At 42.0% G+C, this 24498-nt stretch overlaps 1 protein-coding gene across 1 annotated transcript; it reads left to right on the forward strand.

The window, feature by feature from the left end:
• The first annotated feature begins 2261 nt into the window (after positions 1–2261).
• TDRKH (tudor and KH domain containing) lies at positions 2262–23893 on the forward strand. Its single transcript, XM_005894971.3, is given in 16 exon segments — positions 2262–2380; positions 16602–16738; positions 17372–17478; positions 18084–18273; positions 19167–19306; positions 19413–19734; positions 20811–20906; positions 20909–20970; positions 21153–21325; positions 21559–21623; positions 21905–22056; positions 22284–22347; positions 22350–22384; positions 22637–22730; positions 22935–23022; positions 23200–23893. Coding segments are annotated over 14 exon segments (1677 nt in total). The 5' UTR covers positions 2262–2380; positions 16602–16614; the 3' UTR covers positions 22988–23022; positions 23200–23893.
• Positions 23894–24498: the final 605 nt, after the last annotated feature.

The following is a 24498-nucleotide window of genomic DNA, read 5'->3' on the forward strand; positions in this document are numbered from 1 at the left end:
CCTATGTTTTCTTTAAATACTTTTATAATGTCCTTTTTTTATACGTAAGTATTTAGTTCACCTGGAATTTATTTTGGTGTTAAGATGTGAAATACAGATCTAATTTTGTTTTGTGTGCTAAGTCACCTCAGTTGCATCCAACTCGTTATGACCCTATGGACTGTAGCCCACCCAAGCTCCTCTGTCCATGGAATTCTCCAGTCAAGAATACAGGAGTGGGTAGCCATTCTGTTCTCTGGGGGATCGGGGGATCTTCCTGAACCCAGGGATCAAACTCAGACCTCTTACTTGTCCTACACTGGCAGAGGGGTTCTTTACCACTAGCGCCACCTGGGAAGCTTTTATCCAACCCTTATCAGATATCCAAAGTATATGAACAGACAATTTACAGAAAAATATAATTGCCACTTAAACATACTAAGAGATGCTCAACCTTATAAGAGAAATGAAAATTAAAATTGCAGTAAGATGCCATTTACACTATCAGATTGTCAAAAATCCAGAAGTCTTATAATAGGCTGTATAAGCTTGCTGATGGCAGAGAAAACTGGTAAAACTTCTGTGGAAGGCAATTTGGCAATACTATACTTACCAAAATCTTTTTCAAATGTTGTTGGTGGAATGCAAATGAGAAAAATCTTTGTGGAAGAAAGAGAATTTGTGAAATTGTATATAGCCAAATTAAAAAAAAATACACACACTGGTCAGACTTAAATGTTTGCAGCCCTAAATGTTTACTGTACATATATACAAGAGACAAACAAAATATACTTGGGTGTCAATATAATGTTAAAGGACTGATTGAATAAACCTTAATACATGCCTCAAGCTTACTGTGAAACTTAACTATTAGGCAGATACATGTGTACTGCTACAGAAAGATATCTGGACCATGCAAAAAGAAATTGCAAAATAGTCATATATAACATGTTACCAACTGGATAATATATATAAATTTAATGTATGCATATTATAGAAATCTTGTGGAAAATCCACAAGAATCTGGTAAAACTGGTTGCTTCTTTAAGGATGAGAAACCTGTTCATTCCTTGATAGAATGTACATGTATTACTTTTTCAAAACACATATTTTTTAAATTAATACAAAACGGAAAACTGAGGCTCAATGGCATCTCCTTAGTTGACTAAACATATAATCTTGCATTTATTTTACAAACATTTACTGCATGCTTATCATGTGCCAGGCATTGTAACAGAAGCTGGTGCGCACGATTCCCACATTACATGGAGCGCTCAACCCCTGAGCCCCTAGTGCCGGGCGGGGACTGGAGGCGGGGAAGGATCGGGGCCATCTCGCGAGGCTCTCCGCCGCTCTGAGTGGGTAGCAGGGCCCAACCGTCCATAACGGTCCAAGTATCCAGACGGCGACTGGAATACACTCTTTCAAAGCAAACTGCCGTCTGCATCCCCTTCCTCGCCCCCACAGAAACGGCCCCCCTACCCGCAGCTTGTGCCTTCGAGCCAGTAGACTTGGCTGGTATCCCTTTAATCCCCAGGGAAGGGTGGGCCCCTGATGCCCGAACTACCCACAGCTCCCTTACCACGGGTTGCTCCGAACTTGGGTACTTCATCTCTCCTGCTGTGTGGTGTCAGTCCTCCTCGTCTGTTCACTCCTCGAAAGAGAAATAGAGCTCCTCACGCTCTGCGGCGCCATTCCTTCCGCTTGGTTTTTTCTACATCTCTACAAAGCCTTTTTAATGTTTTCCCGCGGGATGAGGCGCGGGGGGGGGGGGGCGTTTTTAATGTCTCCTGAGTCTCTGTCATGGTATGCAGACCGATTGAGGCAAAGAATCGCCCGTCAGGAGGCGGCTTCCCCAATGGTCACTGGGTTGTAGAGTGGCACTGGCTTTCTACAAAGGCACTAATTTTGTGCGAACAGTGATGCGGTTGAGTGATTCCACCCACTTGCACCTCTGGAGCGCTGATTTACAACCCCACCCCCACCCCCACCTCAGTGGAAGCCTCCTAGGTAATTGGCCTGGAGATGGGCTGGGAGTACTCCTTGAGCCTCTAATTGGCTGTTTAATACTCAGCAGGTGCAATCTCAACGTCGTCGGCTTTCCCTGCAGTCTATTGGCTAACCTGGTGAGCCGGGCTTAGATTTCCATCCGGGTAATTGGGTACCAGCACGCAGCACAGCGCCGTCGCTCAGGGGCAGCTCCCGCGAGGATTGGTTTCGAGGAGGAGGTTGATTGGGCGGGCTTGCAAGCCGGGCATTGATTGGTGCGGGCTAGCTGAGGGGGGGAAGTGGCGGCTGAAGCGAGGCTGGCGGGCCTCGGAGTGGTGCTGCTGCTGAGAGGCGGCCACGGCCCCAGGGGTGAGGTGCGAGGCAAAGCGCGCGACGGCTAACTCCAGGAGCGGTAAAGGCGGGGACCAGGAGCGGAGGTTTGGGGAGTCGGGGAGGCGAGAGCCAGGGACACCACTAGCAACAAGAAGGCGGGGAATGTGGGGTTGAGAGAAGAAAGGCGCCCCCGGGCGAGACGAGGGTGTGGGGCCCGGGAGCTAGCTTCTGAGCCTGGGGTCGTGAGGCGCTTTTTGGGGGCGGCTTTCTCCCACCCCGGGGCTAGTAACTGTTTCCAGAGAAAGGGCGCTCGTCCCAAGGTAGTCACAGCAGACCCTTGCACCGTGCGAGAGGGTTTGCCCCAAGCCAGTGATTATCAGTTTACCTCTTATTTCCCAAAGCTTTTTCTTTAATGGTCTTCAGTATTTGTTTTTCCAGTTTCCCTCTTTAGTTTTTAACGCGCATAGAATCGTGGGTTTTGGCTCAAGACTTCTGTGTCACAGCTACTCTTTCCTCAGCTGAGAGAAATGGGTGGAGGCTTTTTTCACTCACTGGTTTAAAAATAAATGTAGCAAGAATGAGAACATTGAATGAGCTGCTTCAGTTCAACAAACCGATCACCATGTTTTAGGTACCTTGTAGGTTTCTGGCTGTTAGGAGATCCTGGAGTGATATATCAGATCCTCGCTCCCATGAAGTTCACTTTGTGTTTTGAAATGCATATCAGATAGTTGTTAGCAACTGTTTTAATACAAATATCGTTAGCTTTTACTGAAAAGCGTTGCCTACCTACTTTTCTCAACCTGAGATGACCCACATGTCTTCTGTGTAGCTCAGATGGTAAAGCGTCTGCCTACGATGCCGGAGACCCGGTATTCGATCCCTGGGTCAGGAAGATCCCCTGGAGAAGGAAATGGCAACCCACTCCAGTATTCTTGCCTGGAAAATCCCATGGACTGAGGAGCCTGGTAGGCTACAGTCCATGGAGTCGCAGAGTCGGACATGACTGAGCGACTTCACTTTCTTTCACTTTCTATGATCTTAAGTTCTAGTCTCCTCTTTACATTCAACTTGAAGTAATAAAGTCAAGCACAAGTTAGCATTTAGTACTGTAGAATTGGCGCAATCCCTGGTAACTCAGATGGTAAAGCGTCTGCCTACAATGCCAGAGACCCGGTGTTTGATCCCTGGGTCAGAAAGATCCCCTAGCAAAGGAAATGGCACCCCACTGCAGTATTCTTGCCTGGAAAATCCCATGGACTGAGGAGCCTGGTAGGCTATAGCCCATGGGGTCGCAAAGAGTCAGACGCGACTTCACTTTCACTTTCTTTTTTTCACTGTAGAATTATTCTTATTTCCATCATATTTTCCACTTTTAATTTTTAAGAGAAACTTAGCAATGTGAAAGGATATGTAAATTGTAAACAACTATACTTGATTAATATTAATCAAGTAGATATTCTTTGAGGTATCAGCTGATATTTTAGCACAAACCTCATTCGTAGTATTTGAAGAGATGTTCGTAAAATTTAGGTTTTGTTTCAAATGGAAGTCACCCAGTAAATTCATTCATGTCACAGACATTCATCCCCCACAACAGATCATCAATATTCTATCTCAGACACTACCATCTACCCGGTGCTCAAATGAGAAACATGATAGCCAGCTCCTTGGCTCACCCTCTGACTTTCCCATAAATCAATTGCTGGGTCTTGTGTATTCTTCCTTTGAAAGCCCTCTGAACCGTCTGTCTGCTTCTCTCCATCTCCATCATTGACACCTGGACTAGCCTCTGAATTGGTCTCCCTACACCGCCTGTTGTTGCCTTCAATTCATTCTCACTACAGACATAGCCATTAATCAATGATTATAAGCAATGCAAATGCTATGAAGGGATGTTTGGAGTACTGTAGAAACCCATAGCAATAAAACCCAGCTTAGTACAGAGTCGTACTAGGGTCATTCTGTCCTCTCTGAGATAGCGAAAAACATTTTGAGGTGTTCTAGAGACCCTTGGAAAACCTCAAAGTTAATTAGAGGTAAGATGAACTTTATTTAGAATTTGAACTTTGGGAAGTTTGTCAAAAATACCAAAAAGTTTTGAGACTTCCCTGTCAGTGATTAAGACTCTGAGCTTCCAACGCAGGGAGTGCCAGTTCCATCCCTGGTCCAGGAAGGGATCCCACGTGCTGCTCCTTGTGGCCAAAAAGTTAAAAAAAAAAAAAAAAATTTAAACATATCAAAAAGCTTTAAAACACTTGGTCAAATAGGATTATACGTGGAATGATTCTTGGTCACCGAACCAAAGTGACAATAAAAGGTCTCAAAGGCAAATATAGAAATGTATTTCTGTTCCTCATACCTTCTTTTTTCTGAAAACATTTCTTTCCTCGTATACTGCAATGTTTCCCTTATTCTAGTAGCTTAAATTGCGTATATTAATTAGAATTCTCAGGTCTTAAAACTCTAATGAAAACTAACAAGTAAGCAATTATTAACTGTTTTACATTAGCATTCTGTAGATTGGCAAGCTTATATATAGTATGTAAATATATACTATTTATGCTTATAAATAGTACATAAATACTATTTATGGTTTCTAGAAAACATGTGCTTTTTAATAGAAAATGTGTTAGCATGGCACCAAACCTATTAAATAGTTCCAAATATCTTTAGTTTCTTTGTAAAAGGAAACCTATATTCACTAGTGCTATAGTATCTCACTTTATTTGGTAATTATCTATTCAGTAGACTTTCAGCATTTAACTTAATTTAGCAAAATGCTAAAATTTCAAATTACCAAAATATGGAGAGCATTTTGGATAGACATTCCCAAAACATAATTAGTCTGAAAGAGTTTACCTAAAGGCTCTTATTTCATTTACCTCTATTTACTTAAACATTTCATCATATCAAGTTATTTTCTTGCCGGCAAATTTTGCAACAGATTTAAGGTCTTGTTTGATTTCTAGTAAATCTAGGTACAATAAAAATATTATCCATTATGTTGATGATTCTAAAGAGATACATATTATTAATTCAGCAAACTTAAGCTAACTTTAATACCAGATATTGATTCAGTATTGAGTATTTCCCAGATGTTACCAGAAAATTGACTTCACCTCTTGGTGGGTATCAAGCCATAAAACCAAGTCAAAGACTGGGAGAAAAAAGGATTCATTGCTTGCAGCAAGTAAAGAGAACACTGAGGATCTGTCTCCAAACATGTCTCCTCAAATAGCAAAACTGGTGGGTCTGTGTAAGGGCACATGCATATTCATGAAGGGTCTTGGGTGATTGAGAGTCCTCTCTTTAGTTGATTTAAGTCAGGAGAGTCAGGAAAAGACAGCATCATCCCTTAGGTGTCAGTTGATCTGGTGGTTCAGTGCTTCAGGCTAATCTTTAAGACTGAAATAGAACCTGGAGTTCTGTTAACAACTAATAATACCTTTGCTGTTGTTACTTCTCTTGCCTGATAAGCCATTGTTTTCTGGATTCTTTGTTCCCTTAAAATCATTTGTTACTGTCCTGAGACCTGTTCAAGGACAAGCATTGTGGCCAGGCTTAGATTACAAAATGACTTAGGCTAAAAATGGCTTCTCTACTGTCAAGAAAACAGTGTCCAGGGATCTCTTATCCTATCTGCTAACAAGATCGTGTGAAATTTCTGAGTATTTATATAGATGTTTTATTTCCTTTAAGCCAATTACATACAGCTCTTTTACAAATTAATTTTGGCAATACAGCACATCTACTGGAGAAGGCAATGGCAACCCAGTCCAGTACTCTTGCCTGGAAAATCCCAGGGACTGGGGAGCCTGGTAGGCTGCCGTCTATGGGGTCGCACAGAGTCGGACACGACTGAAGCGACTTAGCAGCAGCAGCACAGCTACAACACAGATACATAACAGACACCCTATAGTTTTCATTCCAAAATTTCAGCCATGAATCAGGGACAGTAATATTAAACCCATCAGTTACAAGCAAATTCAAATTGGGTTTCTGGCAGATGGAACAAATCAGTCACCTTTTTAGATGGCTAAACCCTTTCTACTAATATTTAATGGAGAAGATAGTCAAGATTTTGTCATTGACAAGTTCCAAATGACCTACATGCTTCCTGAAATTTGCATTTTATTTTTTAAATTGAAGTGTAATTGATTTACAATGTTAAGTTAGTTGCTGGTGTACAGCAAAGTGATTCTGCTATGCATATATACACATATTATTTTTCATATTTTCCATTATGGTTTATTACAGGATATTGAATATGCTATACATGTGCTATACATGTGCTATACAGTAGGATGTTGTTTATCTACTTTATATACAGTAGTTTGTATCTGCTAATCCCAAACTCCTAATTTATCCCTTCTCCATTCCCTTTCCCCTTAGGTAACCATAGGTTTGTTTTCCATGTCTGTGAGTCTGTTTCTGTTTTGTAAATAAGTTCATTTGTGTCATATTTTAGATTCTACATGTAAGTGATATCATACAGTATTTGTCTTTTGGACTTATTTAGTATGATGATCTCTAAATCCATACGTGTTCCTGCAAGTTACATTCTTTTTTATGGCTGAGTAATATTTGTGGTAGAGGAATACTTGTACCACATCTTCTTTCACTACTCCTCTGTCAATGGGCATGTAAGTTGGCTAATGTGAGTAGTGCTGCCATGAACATAGAGGTGCATGTATCTTTTTGAATATGGTTTTCTCAAATATATGCCCAGGAATGGGATTGCTGAATCATATGGTAGTTGTACTTTTAGTTTTTTAAGGAACCCCCATTCTGTTCTCCATAGTGCCTGTATCAGTTTACACTCCCACCAACAGTGCAGGCAGGTTCCGTTTTCTCTACACCTTGTCTAGCATTTATTGTTTGTAGACTTTTTGGTAATGGTCATTCTAACCAGTGTGAGATGATACCTCATAGTAGTTTTGATTGGCATTTCTCTAATAATTAACAGTATGATGAGCATATTTTCATGTATTTTTTGACCATCTGTCTTCTTTGGAGAAATGTCTATTTAGATCTTTTGCCCAGTTTTTGATAGGGTTGTTTTGTTTCTTTAATTGAGCTGCATGAGCTATTTGTGGTATAATCTGAAGTTAGGGAGCCTGATTCCTCCAGCTCTTTTCTTTCTTAGAATTGCTTTGCCTATTCAGGGTCTTTAGTGTTTCCATAAAAATTTAAAAAATTTTTGCTGTTAATTCTGTGAAAAATGTCGTTGGTAATTTGACAGGGATTGTATTAAATCTGTAGATTTCTTTGGGTAGCATACTCAATTTGACGATATTGATTTTTCCAATCCAAGAACACGGTATGTCTTTCCATCTGCTTGTCATCTTTGATTTCTTTCATCAGCATTTTATAGTTTTCAGATTACAGGTCTTTTGCCTCCATGGATAGATTTATTTCTAAGTATTGATATTTTATTCTTTTTGATGATAAATGGGATTGTCTCTTTAATTTCTCTTTCTAATCTTTCATGCTTCAGTCATGTCCGACTCTTTGCGATCCCATGGACTGTAACCCACCAGTCTTCTCTGTCCATGAAATTCTCCAGGCAAGAATACTCAAGTGTGTTGCCATGCCCTCCTCCGGGGGATCTTACTGACCCAGGGAAGATCTCTTACATCTCCTGCATTGGCAGGAGGGTTCTTTACCACTAGCGCCACCTGGGAAGCCCCATAGAATTGCAAGAGTGTATGAATTTTGTATCTTGCAACTTTACCAGATTCATTGAGCTCTAGTAGTTTTCTGGTAGTATCTTTAGAATTTTCTGTGTATAATATCATGTCATCTGCAAACAGTGACAGTTCTTTTCTTTTCCAATTTGGATTCCTTTTATTTATTCTCTGATTGCCATGGCTAGGACTTCCAGAACTATGTTGAATAAAATGGCAAGAGCAGACATCCCTTGTCTTGTTCCTGATCTCAGAGGAAATGCTTTCAACTTTTCACCATTGAGTATGATGTTACCTGTGAGTTTGTCATATATAGCCTTTCTTATGTTGACATAGGTTCCCTCTATGCCCCGTTTCTGGATAGTTTTTTTAAATCATAAATTGGTATTGAATTTTTATCAAAAGCTTTTTCTGCATCTATTAAGGTGATCATATGATTTTTATTCTTCTATTTGTTAATGTGGTATATCACACTGATCAATTTGCAGATATTGAAACATCGTTGCATCTCTGAAATAAATCCCACTTGATCACGGTGTATGTTTTCTTAATGTATTGTAGGATTCACATGGTTAGTATTTGAGAATTTTTGCATCTACGTTCATTAGTGATATTCACCTGTAATTTTCTTTTTTGGTGGTATCTTTGTCTGGCTTTGGCATCAGGATGATGGTGGTGTCATAGAATGAGTTTGGAGTGTTCCTTCCTCTGCAGTGTTTTGGAACAGTTTCAAAAGGATAGGTGTTTACTCTAAATGTTTGATAGAATTTACTTGTGAAGCCATCTGGTCCTGGACTTTTGTTTGTTAAAAGTTTTTAAATCACAGTTTCAATTTCAGTACTTGTGATTGGTCTGTTCATATTTTCTATTTTCTTCCTGGTTTTCTTTCTTTTCTTCCAAGAAAGGAGACTATACCTTTCTAAGAATTTTTCCATTTCTTCTAAGTTGTCCATTTTATTGGTGTATAGTTGCTTGTAGTAGTCTCTTATGATCCTTTGTATTTCTGTGGTATCAGTTTTCATTTCTAATTTTATTGATTTGCGCCCTTTTTTCCTTGATGAGTCTGACTAAAGATTTATCAATTTTATCTTTTAAAAGAACCAGCTTTTAGTTTCATTGATCTTTTTTGTTTTCTTCATCTGTGTTTCATTTATTTCTGCTCTGACCATTATGATTTCTTCTACTAACTTTGGATTTTGTTTTTTTTCTCTAGTTGCTTTAGTTGTAAGGTTAGGTTGTTTGAGATTTTTCTTGTCTCTTGAAGTAAGATTGTATTGCTGTAAACTCTCAGAACTGCTGCTGTGTCCCATGGGTTTTGGATCACTGTTTTCATTTTCATTTGTCTCTAGGTATTTTTTTATTTCGTCTTTGATTTCTTCAGTAATCCATTGGTTTAGTAACATATTGTTTAGCTTCCATGTTGTTTGTTTCTTACCTTTTTTTTTTCTTGTAGTTGACTTCTGACCTTGTAGTTTTGGGATTGTTGTGGTTGGAAAAGATGCTTGATATAATTTGTTTACTATCATTACTCTCTTTTGTCTAACTTTCTATGTTTGTAGCCTCTGTTCCTCGGCCTGCAGGATTGTAGCTTCTTGCTTCTGTTCTCTGTCCCCTTGTAGGTGAGGTTGGTCCAGGGGCTTCTGCAGGCCTCCTGGAAGGAGAGGCTGGTGCCTGCCCACTGGTGGGTAGAGCTGGGTCTTGTCCCTCTGGTAAGCAGGAGTGTGTTTAGAGGTGGCTGTGGGGTCAGGACAGCTTTAAGCAGCCTGTCTACTGATGGGTGGGGCTCTTTCCCACCTTGTTAGTTTTGTTGTTGCACTGGGTCTTCATTGCTGGGTCTTTTGTTGCTGCACACAGGCTACTCTTCATTGCAGCACATGAGCTGCTCGTTGCAGTGGCTTGTCTTGTTGCAGAGCATAGGCTTCAGTAGTTGCAGCATGTGAGCTCAATAGTTGTGGCACATGGGCTTTCGTTGCTCCACGGCATATGGCATCTTCTCGGACCAGGGATCCGTGGATCCCGGACCAAGGATCTGCCCACGTCCCCTGCATTAGCAGGTGGATTCCTATCCACTGTACCACCAGGGAGTCCCTGTGGGTTGTTTGACCTGAGGCATCTCAGCACTGGAACCTGTAAGCTTTTGAGTGGGGCCAGGTCTCAATGCCAAAATGGTGACCTCCTGGAGAGCTCACACTGAATATTCACTGGGTCCCCTGCCACCTGTCCTTGCCCTCACTGTGAGCCACAGCCAACCTCTGTCTCCCCAGGAGAACCTTCAAGACCTCCAAGTAGGTCTGGCTCAGGCTTCTATGGAGTCACTGCCCTGGGTCCCAATACATGTAAAACCTTGAATGTGCTCTCTAAGAGTAGAGTCTGTTTCCCCCAGTCCTGTGGCGCTCCTGCACTCAAGCCCCACTGGCCTCAAAGCCAAATGCTTTGGGAACTTCTGCTTCTGATGCCAGATCCCCAGGTTGAGGAGCCTGACTTGGGGCTCAGAACTCTTACTCCTGTGGGAGAACCCCTGCAATATAATTATTTTCCAGTTTGTCAGTTGCCTACCCAATGGGTATGGGATTTGATTAAATCGTGAAAGAGCCCCACTGTCTTGTTGTGGTTTCTTCTTTGTCTTTGGATGTAGAATATATTTTTTTATTGGTTTAAGTCTTTTTTGTCAATGATTGTTCAGCAGTTGTGATTTTGGTGTTTTCATGAGAGGAGGTAAGCTTAGGTCTTTCTACTCCACCATCTTATCTCTTCAGTATCCAGTAGACTTTTTAATGATGGCCATTTAGCACAGTGTGAGGTAGTACATCGTTGTAGTTTTGATTTGCATGAAATTGTGTTTAAAAAAAAAAGTCTGGGGAATTTCCTGGTGGTCTGCACTCCCTGTGCAGGGGGCCAAGGTTCAATCCCTGGGGACCATAGATTCCACGAGCCACACAGTGCAGCAAAAAAAAAAAAAAAAGATGGTCCAGATAAGAGCTCCTGGAAAAGACCAAATAGAATATTTGCATCTCAAAGGCATAGGAAGAAAAACACAAGTTCCTCCTTGGATACTTTGTTCCTTAAGGGCTAGATTTTTGTTCTCCAGTACTTGCAAGCCTCTTAATAAGAAAGGTTTTGTTGTTGTTTAGTCACTAAGTCATGTCCAACTCCTTGTGAGCCTGTGGACTGTAGCCTGCCAGGCTCCTCTGTCCATGGGACTTGGATTTCCCAGGCAAGAATACTGGAGTGGTTGCCATTTCCTTCTCCAGGGGATCTTCCCAACCCCTGGAAGGGAACTCTTATCTCTTGAGTCTCTGGCATTGGCAGGCAGGTTCTTTACCACTGGCACCACCTGTGAGTTTTGTATTATTTCTGGAGGCCACACCTCTGGTCCTATAAAGACTAGATTTTTAAAACAAGTGTTAGGGGAAGCACACTGACTGAAAACCACCCACCCTGGCCAGGCACCATAGTAACTATTTGCATGAGTTATTTTATGACCGGAGGTCCTGGTAAGGAACACGGAACTCATAAGCCATCACTAACCGGAAGAGTTCGGGAAAGAACAAAAGGAGACACCATGTGTCCAGTCACCTTCCATAATCCTTCTCGTTGGCATCCATCTTGGCTGAGCAATGCATGTGCCACCAGGAAGGACTCTGAGTCAGGATGATTGGCCAAAGACAACCTGGAAACTAATCCCATTACCATAAAACCTGAGACTGCGAGCCATGTGTCAGAGCTGTTTTCCTGGGTTCCCTTACCCTACAACTCTCTGCCCAGGAGCCCTTTCCAGTAATATTTCTTGCTTGGTTAGCACATGTGTCTGCTCGGACAGTTCATTTCTGAGTGTTAGAGAGGAGCCCATTTTGGGGCCCTGGAAGGTAGTCCCCCTTCCTGCAACACAAGGACAGTGGTTTTTAATTCCTCATAAAACTGAGTAGCCACCTCAGGGCAAGGACTGACATATGCATTCACCAATGCTGGAATTTTATGTTCCCTCATTTAGCTTGGGGGACAGAGACTCCACCTCCCCCCAGTAAAATTCCTCTCAGGTTCTAAATATCAGCTGTGATCATTTTAGTCAGGCCAGTGGTCACCCATCTTGGCAATCCATTTACACACACTTTTAAGGATTCTTCCTGGGCTTAAGAAATTATTTAGCTATGGTCTACAGCCTCAGGTGTCCCATTTCTTTTTTTTTTAATTGAAGTATAGTTGATTTACAATACTGTGCCAGTCTCTGCTTTACAGCAGAGTGACTCAGTTTTACACATATATATTTCTTTTTTTTTATATTCTTTTCCATTATGGTTTCCTGCGCTATGTATATATAGTAGGACCTTGTTTATCCATTCTAAATGTTTGCATCTACCAGCAAATTCCCAGCTGGCCCCTCCTCTCCCTCCCCCTTGGCAGCCACAAGTCTGATCTCTGTGTCTGTGAGTCTGTTTCTGTTTGTTATTGGTTCATTTGTGCTGTGTTTTAGTTTCTACATATAAGTACGGATTTGTCTTTCTCTTTCTGACTTCACTTGGTATGATAATCTCTAGTTGCATCCATGTTGCTGTAAATGAGATTACTTTGTTGTTCTTTATGGCTAAGTAGTATTCCATTGTGTGTGTGTGTATATATATATATATATATATATATGTCTCATCTTCTTTGTCCATTCGTCTGTCAGTGGACGTCTAGGTTGTTTCCATGTCTTGGCTTCTGTGAATAGTGCTGCTGTGAACATAAGGGTGCGTGTATCTTTTTGATTATAGTTTTGTCTGGGTGTATGCCCAGGAGTGGGGTTGCTGGATCATATGATAACTCTGGTTTTCTGAGGAACCTCCATACTGTTTTCCATAGTGCCTGTACCAACTTGCATTCCTCAGGTGGTCCCATTTCTAAAGGTAACCATTTAATAGTGTCTCCAGAGTGGAAAGGCAAGTCAGAGAGAGGATTATTAGAATGAGTATTCAAAGATAGAGGGGAGCAGTTTTTAGGTACCTATCATTAAACTTTCATTAGCCTTCTACAACAAATCTTTCACTGAGGCTGTTTTGAAATTTTGAAGTGTTTTGAGGCTTCTGCATATCAGTTAAAATAGGTACAGTGGTTTAAGATGAGAGCTGTCTAAAATTTTAACTTGGAAGTTTTTCAATTCAGGATCCAAAGGATTTTTAAAGAATCAGGATTTTTAAAGGATCAGGATTTTTAAAGCAGGATCCAAAGCTTTAAAAAGCTAACCCTGTACAAATATTTCTCCCTGCTAACCTAATTTTTAAAAGAGAAAAATTCTTTCCACTATTTCTAGTAGACCCTGCAGGCAGAGTTTCAGGAGACTGCCAGCTTTTAACTGCATTCAGAAAATCAGTTTTGGAATGCCAGAAAGAGAAGCCAGTCTTGGCCATTTCAGGGTAGGGTTTCCTCTAATTTTTAGTTAAGTATTTGCGAGCATACATAAACCCAGCTGGTATTCCCGTAGGTGGCTGTCTGTCTACACGAGAGTTTGGCCTTCAAGGCACAATTTCCCATTATTAACTTGGCAGCCTAATTCAGATATGAGATACAGTCTGAGCAACATTATAAGGGCAGTATAGTGGATCGAATGTGGCCGTTTCTGAGTCTAGCTCCTCAAGAGTGTTACGCTTTATGGTTCGGGCAGGCTTCTGCCAGTGGGGCGGTTTGGTCGACGCATGGTGCAGATGCACAGTGCACAGTGGAGAGGAGAGAGAAGGCCAAAGGGCAGAGGAAATTTTTTTAATGTTTAAATTATCCTTGCCTTAGAATATGAATTTTTATTTCATCACACGTAATTTGTTAAAGTAAAAAGCAGAATGGTTGTAAGTGTATTGATGGGCTAAGGAGTAAGACTGTGAAGACAGAAGTGACATGTGACAGAGCAAAGATACTTAAGAAAGCACATCCTGTTCCCCAGTAGAAGTAGTGTTAGAATATAAGGCTGTGGAAATGATGGGCAGAGATTAGGTTATAAAGAACCTTTCAAACCACTGAGCTTACATGTAGGCAAGAGAGTTGCTGAAGATTAAGAGGAAGTGTGTTCATTCAAAGATTATTATTGACCAAATACTTATTAAGTGGCTACCATGTGCTAAGTACTGAGGAACAAAAAAAAATTCCTGCCTCTGGGGAGTTAACTTTCCAATGGGGAAACAATCAAAATGAACACCTTGCAGGTCATTATAATGACTGGCTTTTAAACACAGTGAAATGGAAAACCGTGGAAGGATTTGAGCAGATGAATAACACTTTTCACTTACTCCAGCTGTTATATGGGGAATAAATTGGACGATGATAAAAAGCAGGGAGGTAATTAAGCTTTTTAATAATCTAGACGAGATAATGGTGGTTTTGAGCAGATGTTGGTCATAGCAATAAAGAGGTTAAAAAGTGGTCAGATTCTGGATAATCTGACCAGGATAGAGGTGCTGTTTGAGGGAAAGAAGAATAAGATTTTTAGCCTGAGGAACTGAAAAGAATGGAGTTGCCACTAACTGATAGGGCAAAGAAGAAAGGAGTGAGATCTGGGGTGCTTAGTGAACTTGCATTTGCTAAGTTTGAGATACCTGTTAAACATCAAAAGGAGATATTTCATAAGCAGTTGGATGTACAAACCTGGAGTTCAGAACTGTCCTCACTAGATCTATGAATTTGGGAGTTAAACAGTCAGCAAATAGATGGGGCTTAAAGCCAAGACGGAATGATTCTTGAATAAAGAGGGCAAAGGACAGAGCCCTGGGTCACTCCAGTGTTTAGAGGTTAAAAAATGGAGCAAGAACTAACAAAGGAGACTGATGGAGCCGCCAGAAAGGGAGAAGGAAAACCAGGAAACAGTACTGTGAAGCCAAGTGAAGAAAGTGTCAGAGGAGAGGGAGTCGCCAGCTGTGCCAGACTCTGGTGGTGGGGGAGGTAAAGGGAGGACTGAGATTTGACCATTGGATTCAGGAAATCCAAGTCACTGGTGACCTTCACCAGAGCAGCAAGGGTGAATTCAAGAAGAGAAATCTAGCGCAGAAGCATTGACACTGAGTTTTCTTGCAAAAGGAAGGAAAGAAAAGAGTAGTATTTGGAGGAATAAATGGAATTGAGAAAGAATTTTCTTTAAGAAAGAAATAATAGCGTGTTTGTCTGCTTGTGCAAAGATTAGGCAGAGAGGAAAACATTAATGATGCAGGATAAAGAAGGAGAGCAACACTTACATGAAAGACTCAGCGCTAGAGCCAAAATAGTTCATCCATGACCACAGGAAGGAAGATAAAATGCTAGGAGGTGGAGGTGGATGGATCAGTTTGGAAGTTAGTTAATATTTTCTCCAAATGCTTTACTTTCTCAGTGAAATAGGAAGCAGACATCAGTTGAGAGGGAGAATGAAGAAGGAAGCACTAGAGGTTTGAGAAGAGATGGTATAAAATAATTGGGAGGGTGAGCAAGTACTGATACATGAAATAAAGAAATAGAGTGAGGGACATATTAAGATATGCTGGGTAAGAAAATGAAGATACAGTGTCAGAGAGAGACTAATAGCAAGACCGTTACAGTGGTCTAAATGAGATTTGATGAGCAATCAGTTCAGGTACAGTGTTGGGGTCATTAGCATATAGATAGTAGTTCAGGCTTCAAGTGTGGATAAAATTGCCCAAAGAGAGCAGAGTGACAATAGCAATGGATAGAGGCCACTGGAAGACCAGCTCAAAACTCAGAAGACTCCTCCAGATAAATAGAAACCATGGGAAAGAGGGAAGAGAGGTGAGATTAGATAAGGCTTATATATGCCATCTAGGTGGCAATGGCACCCCACTCCAGTACTCTTGCCTGGAAAATCCCATGGATGGAGGAGCCTGGAAGGCTGCAGTCCATGGGGTCACTAGGAGTCGGATACGACTGAGCAACTTCACTTTATTTTTTCACTTTCATGCATTGGAGAAGGAAATGGCAACCCACTCCAGTGTTCTTGCCTGGAGAATCCCAGGGACGGTGGAGCCTGGTGGGCTGCCGTCTCTGGGGTCGCATAGAGTCAGACAAGACTGAAGCGACTTAGCAGCAGCAGGTTAACTACCTGGAAAGTTTTAGTTTTGATGAAGGAGCAGGAAGAATCCCCTTTCACTGTTAGTTGAGGATTAAGTAGAAATAAGGAGTACAGTGAATAAATAGACCACACTTCCAAGAGAGAGAAGTAGAAGTAGCAAAACCTAAACCTGGGCCTGGAGTGCCATTCCTTTCAGAGACAACAGCATCCAGAAAGGCCAGAAGGCATAGAAGTGCACACGTAAGGAATTTTAAATAGTTTGATATGAAATGTAAATTTTTTAAAATATTTGATTCAGTTAATTCCTTGTTCCTTTGTCTTTTAAAGCTGATCAATACACAGTCCTCTTTGCAGGGGTTGGGCTGGGAGTAGTACTCCTCTGTTTAATCATATGTGTGTGTGTCCCTCAGCTAACTTTCTGAAAAAAGTACCCCTTTCATGACCTTTCACATGAAGCACACCTTGAGACTGCTCCAGCTCTTGAAATGGGAAATTAGGCTGTAGTGTTCTTTGTAATATTGTAATGTGTTCCATCCTCTCTGGCGTAAAAGTTGTATGAAAGCTCCTTTCTCTTCATATGCTTATTTCAGGAGGCGGCCGAAAATGTCCACTGAACGGACTTCTTGGACAAGTTTGTCCACTATTCAAAAAATAGCACTGGGCCTTGGGATCCCTGCCAGTGCAACAGTGGCCTATATCCTATACCGCAGATACAGGGAAAGCAGAGGTACGTGAATCCATGGCTGTACATACCGAAATGGTTAGACTATGTTCTGGCATTGTTAACTTGAAACTTCTTTCAAGTTATCACTTGTTGGGATGTAATTGGCTCTCTGTGAGGGACCTTTGAAAAAAAGTTTTTCTTTTCTACGTTAATGTGAAGCTAGTCTGTGAAATAAAGAGTTCATTTTATAATTCTGTTGATTTGTTCCCTTCAGCAACACCAGCACTGTAAGGGATTCTGCTAACTGTTGGGTCCAGTTTCCCCACAGCCTGGACCTAGAGAGGAGGACTTAGAAAATGATTTGTGTATAAACGGGGGAAGTTCTGAGCCTAACGGACTCCTCAGGCAACTTCTGGCCTTCATTCTTCTCCAGGAGTCATGTCTTGGGAGAAGTAGTTTGCCCAGAATCTAATGGCTTTCCCATTTTAGCATTTGAAAACGGTATCCCAGAAAGAATGCCCATCTTCTGGTCTTTCAGGACCTTTTAGTTCCCACTCAGATGCTGCTTCTCCTTCTCTTTATGATTGAAATCCTCAGTTTATCTTTTACATCAATGTCTCTTTGACAGCTTTGATTCAGGGGAGGGGAAGTAATAGCTTTGGGTACTGTCTAAATCTGACCTGATGATCTGTGCAGAAGAACGGCTGACATTTGTTGGGGAAGATGACATCGAGATAGAGATGCGAGTCCCCCAGGAGGCTGTAAAGCTCATCATTGGTCGGCAAGGAGCCAATATTAAACAAGTAAGTGTGTGAGCAGGCAACAGCTTTCCTGGGATTGATTTCTGCTGTCCATCCTCTGCCCCCATTCTGTAAAACCCACTTACACTATGTATATTTTAAACAAAACAAAACAAAAATAGGAAGTTTCTGGCTGCTATTTTCCTTCCAGAGATGAGTACTTCTACTCCTTATAGAATGGGTGACTTAGCTTGAAATGGGGATTTTTAATTGGATGGTTCTCATCCTGGTATAGTTTGAATCATTCCTGTCTGCCATGGAATTATGAACTCTTATTAATTGGCAGTAATTAATTGCTCCCTAATTCTTTTTACCATCTTCCATTATTCATTTGGAATGTCAAGAAAACTAAATAATTGATTGTTTAATCCAAATTTGGGGAAATACCAGTCTAAACACAGAGAAACTGTTTTGGATTAACTGCTGTTCAGGGTTATCTTTGTCTCTCCTTCCGTAAGTACATGTAATTGAGGACTGCTTACAAAACCCGATTTCACTGATTACTGTGTCCAGTTCCATCCACCTCCAGGGTTAGGTTTAGAGTATCCTTAGCTGACCCAGGTGAGAGCTGTTCCAGAACATACTGCCACATATCCTTTTCTCTGCAGCTAAGAAAGAAGACAGGTGCTCGGATCGATGTGGACACGGAGGATATAGGAGATGAGCGGGTGCTGCTTATCAGTGGGTTTCCTGTTCAGGTGTGCAAGGCCAAAGCAGCGATTCATCAGATCCTGACAGAGAATACGCCAGTGTCTGAGCAGCTCTCAGTCCCCCAGAGATCCGTGGGCAGAATCATAGGTACCACTGGACAACTTTCTCTGCTGTTTCCTTTTTTGTTCCCTTTGCCTTCCTTTCTTTCACACCTTCCAGAGGGCTTTTCCTGGCCTTCTTCCCCTTCATCTTGCTGAGGGAAATTGAGAGCAGAGCTTTACTTTTTTATAAAGCCAGTGGTAAAGCAAAACTCATTACCTCAAGAAGTTGTAAGAGAACTTCCCTGGTGGTTCAGTGGTTAAGAATTTGCCTTCCAGTGCAGGGAACATGGGTTCGATCCCTAGGCGGGGAGCTAAGATCCCACAAGCCTCAGGGAAGCTAAGCCTGTGTGCCACACTGGAGAGATGCCTGCATGCTACAGCTAAGACCCAACACAGCCAAAAATAAATAATAAAAAATTTTTAAAGTATGATCTGAACCTTACAAATAGGTTCCACAAGGGTTCAGGTAAATGTACTTACCTCATATTAAGACTTTTAAAGGGAAGCTAAGGATGCTCATTTTATCCTAAATCTCTCAAGACCGTGCCATAGAAAGCACTTTTTATGCCTTCTCCTAGAGCATTCCTCATGCTGCTGTGAGAGGCAGAGAAGCGTCCTGTGCTTGGTCCAGTGGTTTCATGTGGGATGTCTGCTAATGAAGTGAGGATGTGAAGTCTGCTTAGTGGCCAGAAGATGAAAGTGACATGACCACATTAACTTAGCCAGTGTGTAGAATTTAAATAAAATGGGTAGAGCAAATAATCTAGTATCCCCCTGATTACAGTAAGGATTTCAGTAGCTCCTGTTTTCCATTCACTATCCTACATTCTGTTTAGTTTGAAAATGAGCCCTGACTCTCACCTCATAGTGTATACAAGATAGTGGCATCACTAGGAGTAGTAGAGGAAAGGACAGGGTCTTATGTATTATTCAATACAGGGAGAGGCGGCGAGACAATTCGTTCTATCTGTAAGGCCTCAGGAGCCAAAATAACCTGTGACAAAGAATCAGAAGGAACATTGCTACTATCAAGACTTATAAAAATCTCAGGAACGCAGAAGGAAGTGGCAGCAGCTAAGGCAAGTAGCTAACCTGAATTGTATCTGAGAGTGAGAAGAACCCTTTACTCCATCCTGGGTCAGTATCTGACCATGTAGATATCATCCCTTCTCTTATTTTCCACAGCATTTGATACTGGAGAAAGTTTCAGAAGATGAAGAACTTAGGAAGAGAATTGCTCATTCTGCAGAAACCAGAGTTCCACGGAAGCAGCCAATCAGCGTAAGAAGAGAGGAAGTGACAGAGCCAGGTGGAGCCAGAGAGCCAGCTTTATGGAAAAACACTGGCACTAGTTTAAAACAGGCTGCACCTCTGGCAGTTCCTCCCCACAAAGGAGATGGTGACGTGGCTGCTGTGGGACCAGAAGAGGGTTCCTGGGAGAAACCTAATGATGACAGCTTTCAGAGGTCTGCTGTCCAGACCAGTCCAGAGATGTCCATGTTTGAAAGTATGTAACAAAGGGGACCCCTTAGCCATATGGAAGATAGGCATACTGGCTATGTGTGTATGCTCAGTTGTGTCTGACTGTTTGCAACCCCATGGATCGTGGCCTGCCAGTCTCCTCTGTTCATGAGATTTCCCAGGAAGAATACTTTAGCAAGTTGCCATTTCCTTCTCCAGGGTATCTTCGCAACCGAGGGATCGAGCCCTCTGCCAATCCTGCATTGGCAGGTGGGTTCTTTACTACTGCTACCTGGAAAGCCAGAAATACTGGCTTAGATAACCCAGAATAAGGAAACAATAAAAAAATAATTTCTATTTTCTTGACTACATTTACAGTTCTTTAATTACAGATGGGACTTACCGGTAATATTTTCCTTGGGTTAATACTGAACACAAATTTTTTTCTAAATACAAACCAGCTAATTAGAGAACAATATAGAAATGTGCTCGTTCACAGGAAACTGGTCTGCAAGTAATACATCAAATAATTGAATTACATGGTATTCTTTCTTCAAACATACACAAATAAGTAAAATACTTTTGAGTCCAATATTTTTTCCTGTCTCATTACTGTTCTTAAAAATCTTCACCATTCAAGAAGAATGAAAAGGCTATGGGCTTTTTCTTCTATGCATAGGTACTGGGATGGGCAGGGAAGACCAGAGTCCTTAAGAGGTTCATAGACGTGTCCAGGGTCTGTAATGAATCGGTGGTGGAATACAATCTGGAGCAGGCCCACATCTGTCCACATATCTTCTCCCTAGCATATGGGGATTTCCCTTCATTATAATTGGTGCTGATTTGAATACACGGCAGATGACAAAGAATGTGAAGAACTCTAATTACTCAATTACATATAAAGAACAGAACATAGCTTATAGTACCTTTCCTTCAGGATGTTTTTGTATGATTCATCCACTTGTCCCTCCAGCCATTTTTAAATGGTATTAGCCACTTGTTATTTGTACCTCTCACCCCACTGATGCAGTCTTCCCATTTCAACCAGAGATGATTCTGATAATGGTCATCATATTAGATAATAATGATTCTGTAGCTTAACTTGCTTATGCCTGTGGTTAGTTCCCAGTCCGGACTTCAGTTTCCATGCTGATGAGTTCCTAGAAGTGTATGTCTCTGCCTCTGAACATCCTAACCACTTCTGGATCCAAATCATTGGCTCCGCAGCCTGCAGCTGGATAAGCTTGTCAGTGAGATGACCCAGCACTACGAAAATAGTCTGGTGAGTTGCTATAGGGACAGGGCTGGGGTTTGATGAAAGGGGGACATACCTTTTTCATTGTGATGTATTCTCTTCCCTTTCCTGTGGAGCAATGGCTTGTTCTTTCTTCCTTCTGGTATTCAGTTTTTTAGCCCATCCCTTCCTAACTCTGCCCTCTCCTGACTCCTCATTTCCTTGTGTAGCCTGAAGACTTGACTGTACATGTAGGAGACATTGTCGCAGCACCTTTACCTACAAATGGTTCCTGGTATCGAGCCCGGGTCCTTGGTACCTTGGAGAATGGGAACCTGGACCTTTACTTTGTTGACTTTGGAGATAATGGAGATTGCCCACTGAGGGATCTCAGGGTGCTCAGGTCAGTGTGGAATCAGGCTGGAGTCTCATCTGTTGACTCAGTCCTGGCCATAAGGTGGTGAGCTGTTGGCACTTCTCACTGGGGAGGAGGTGGGGGGGAGGGTTGGAAGAGAGCCTCTTTAGAGATCAGTTAATTATCTTCCGCTGCTGGGTTAACTGGTGCTGTCTAGAAGGAACGAATATAAGAAGGCCCTCCTAGCACTAGGATTCTAATTTCAGTTTCTTTCACTTTAGGAGTGACTTCCTAAGCCTTCCATTTCAAGCAATAGAGTGTAGTCTGGCACGGATTGCCCCCTCAGGTAAATTGGTCCTATTACCTATTGACTGTGCGTACAAACAGAATAACTTTCACAGGGCATGTGGTGGGGATTCTCACATTCCCAGGCTTTTTGAGTTCCAGGGGCTCAGGCGCCTTTTCATCACCAGTGCCAGACAGCAACAGCCAGAAACCTGCCTGGCAGTCAGACATAGGTACCTTCTGAAGTAGACAGAGGTAGTTCCAGCTTCCCTCCAGGGCATAATCCCACCCCTGTCAGCACTGACCCCTTCTTAGGCTCTGTCTACAATTTTTTTTAACCAGGTGAACAGTGGGAAGAGGAAGCTTTGGATGAGTTTGACAGACTCACTCACTGTGCTGACTGGAAGCCCCTGGTGGCCAAGATCTCTAGCTATGTCCAGTCTGGGATCTCAACTTGGCCCAAGATCTATTTATATGATACTAGCGACGGGAAGGTAAGACTGAGGTTCACTTGTTGCTCACTGTCTCTTCAGTATTTTTACAGGCTCATCTTCTTTTCCTTTCTCAGAAATCCTTATTTGATATAATAGTCCTGCTTCATAAGCTCCTGCTTAACTGAACCACCAAAGGAATTTTTTAAAGTATCAATCCCAGCTCTTCTGCCCTTCCTTTGATTTGCCCTTCTTTGAACACCAAGAAGCCTTTTCATTTCTTTTCTCAGAATCTTGATATTGGGCTAGAATTAGTTCGTAAAGGATACGCAGTTGAGCTTGCAGAAGACATGGAAAAAACAGAGCTGTCCCAGTAATGTTGGACGACCTCGTAAGTGAGCCATTATCATCATTTGGGGTGCTGCTTTGGGACAAACCTTGTGCCTCAAGACAGGAGGGCTTCTAGTCATGCATGCAATTTGTAGAACACCCTTAAGGACTCTGAGTTGCTCCACTAGTTGATCAATGGAAGCACTGTGTCCCTTAGCAGCCACACCAGACTCTGTGAGCAAAATGATGGGGTCGCTTCTCTTTTCCCACCAGCCAAACACGTTCTTCCTTTTTCTCCTGTTTATCCCCTCAGGCCACAGAAACAGATGTCTCACTGAGCATGCTCACTGAGACCAAGAAGAGCCCTGGAGAGATAGCAAACACCCTGTCCTGCCTCAGTTTATCAGGTACAAACAGCATTTGCTCCCTCGAGCATCTCTGGAAGTTACCAATTCTTAGTCAGCCTCTCCAAACTAGGGAAGTTGTGTCAAGATTTATCTCCTAACCAGAGTAGTCATTGAACACCAAAAAGCCTATTTTTTTCTCTGATCCTCAATGGCAGTGCCTGCTACAGTAGGGCAGTATCTAACTTTACCCTCATGTCTGAATAGAAGCAGCCTCTATGTCTGGTGATGATAATCTTGAAGATGACTACTTACTCTGAAGTCACCTTCAGTTGCCTCGGCCATCTGCTTTGCTGTGAGTAGAACTGTCCTCTCTCTGTAGCAACCAGAGAGTAATGAGGTGACCACAGGGCCTTGCCTCTTCCCTGTAGCCCATCTTATTACTACTTTTCTGCAGCTGCCTTCCTGCAGCTTTACTTTCAGTTTGAGCCCTTTCAAGCTTTTTGTGTCTCTCTGTGTGTGTCTTTGGCAGGTTTGGCATTAGGCTCGGTGCCTGGAGAGAAGAGCCTGTAATAGAGATCTATGCAGTTCTTCCTTCGTTATATACATGACCTGGCTTGCTGTGAACCAAATGCATTTTCTTCTTCCACCGGACTACCAGAGAGCATGTGGGGTGGAGGGAGACAGACACATGCCCCTAACTCCACCCCCTGTGCCCTGTGCAGTGTGAGTACTGCCACATGACTTTCAGGCTGCTTAGTATCCAGCTTGTTCCCCTCTGGCAGTCCTAATGCACAGTACTGCTAGGCAGCGTCCTCTTTGAGGCTGGGAAACAGCCAGGGTTTGGTTATTGGAAGTGATAATTCTGCAGACTGACTCACCACATGAGGTGACTCTGGTTAAGGGGAAATCTTTTGAGTGGTAAACTCAAAGATTGCAGTTAAGTCAGGCAGCAAAGGCAAAAATCAGCATAATTATATTAAAAGCCTCAGAAAGTGAGAAGAGAATACTGCCTCCCAGCCTCAACTGCTAATGTGTTATTGGAGACAAGATTTTTGTAACAGTGCTCCAGCTATTTCCCTGTAAACTTTGGTTAAAATACAAGTAGACAAGGAGAAAGGTAACTCAGGAAATATTGCTATATTGCTGGTATAGTATCTATATCAATATATGTATACACACAGAGCCATAGAGAACTTGTAGAGCTGTTTAGATCATTTGGGGTGTTCTTTGCTGAATAAAGTTCTTAAGAAAGTTATCTAAAACTAAATGCTGGTTGAATCACAAGGTGGAAACAAGCCTATGGGTATCTTCTGTACTAAAATCTGGTAAGATTGCCTAACACCTCACACCACCTATGAAACAGCTGTCCCTCTCATGTGCAGATCATATTCTTTCCTTAAAGCGACTTGAGAATTAATCATTCACTAAAACCTCACCTAAAAGAGGTAGATTCGAATTACAGAAACCTGGGTTCTAGGAATAGATCTTTGCTGTGAACTTTGGAGCCTGTTTCCGTACGTAGCATCTCTCCATTTCTGACAGTATTGTGAGGATCCAGTGAGAACTGTGAAGGTGCTTGAAAATGGGTGGGAGAATAACGGTAAATTAACCTTTTTTTTTTAAACATCAGCAAGGTAAAGTAGAAGACTTAAAACTAGCACATAAGACTCTGACACGCAGGACTTTTAATCCAGGGATTGATGGAGGCTACCCATGTACTGCATGGCAACTATATTTTCCCAGAAACACAATTTTCAAATTTGATTGTCTTAGAAAAACCTCGGTAGAAATTAGCAGAAAGGCTTCAGTGAAGGAGCATCTCTGGGTA

This window comes from Bos mutus, chromosome 3, assembly GCF_027580195.1.
Source record: "Bos mutus isolate GX-2022 chromosome 3, NWIPB_WYAK_1.1, whole genome shotgun sequence".
NCBI lineage: Eukaryota > Metazoa > Chordata > Mammalia > Artiodactyla > Bovidae > Bos > Bos mutus.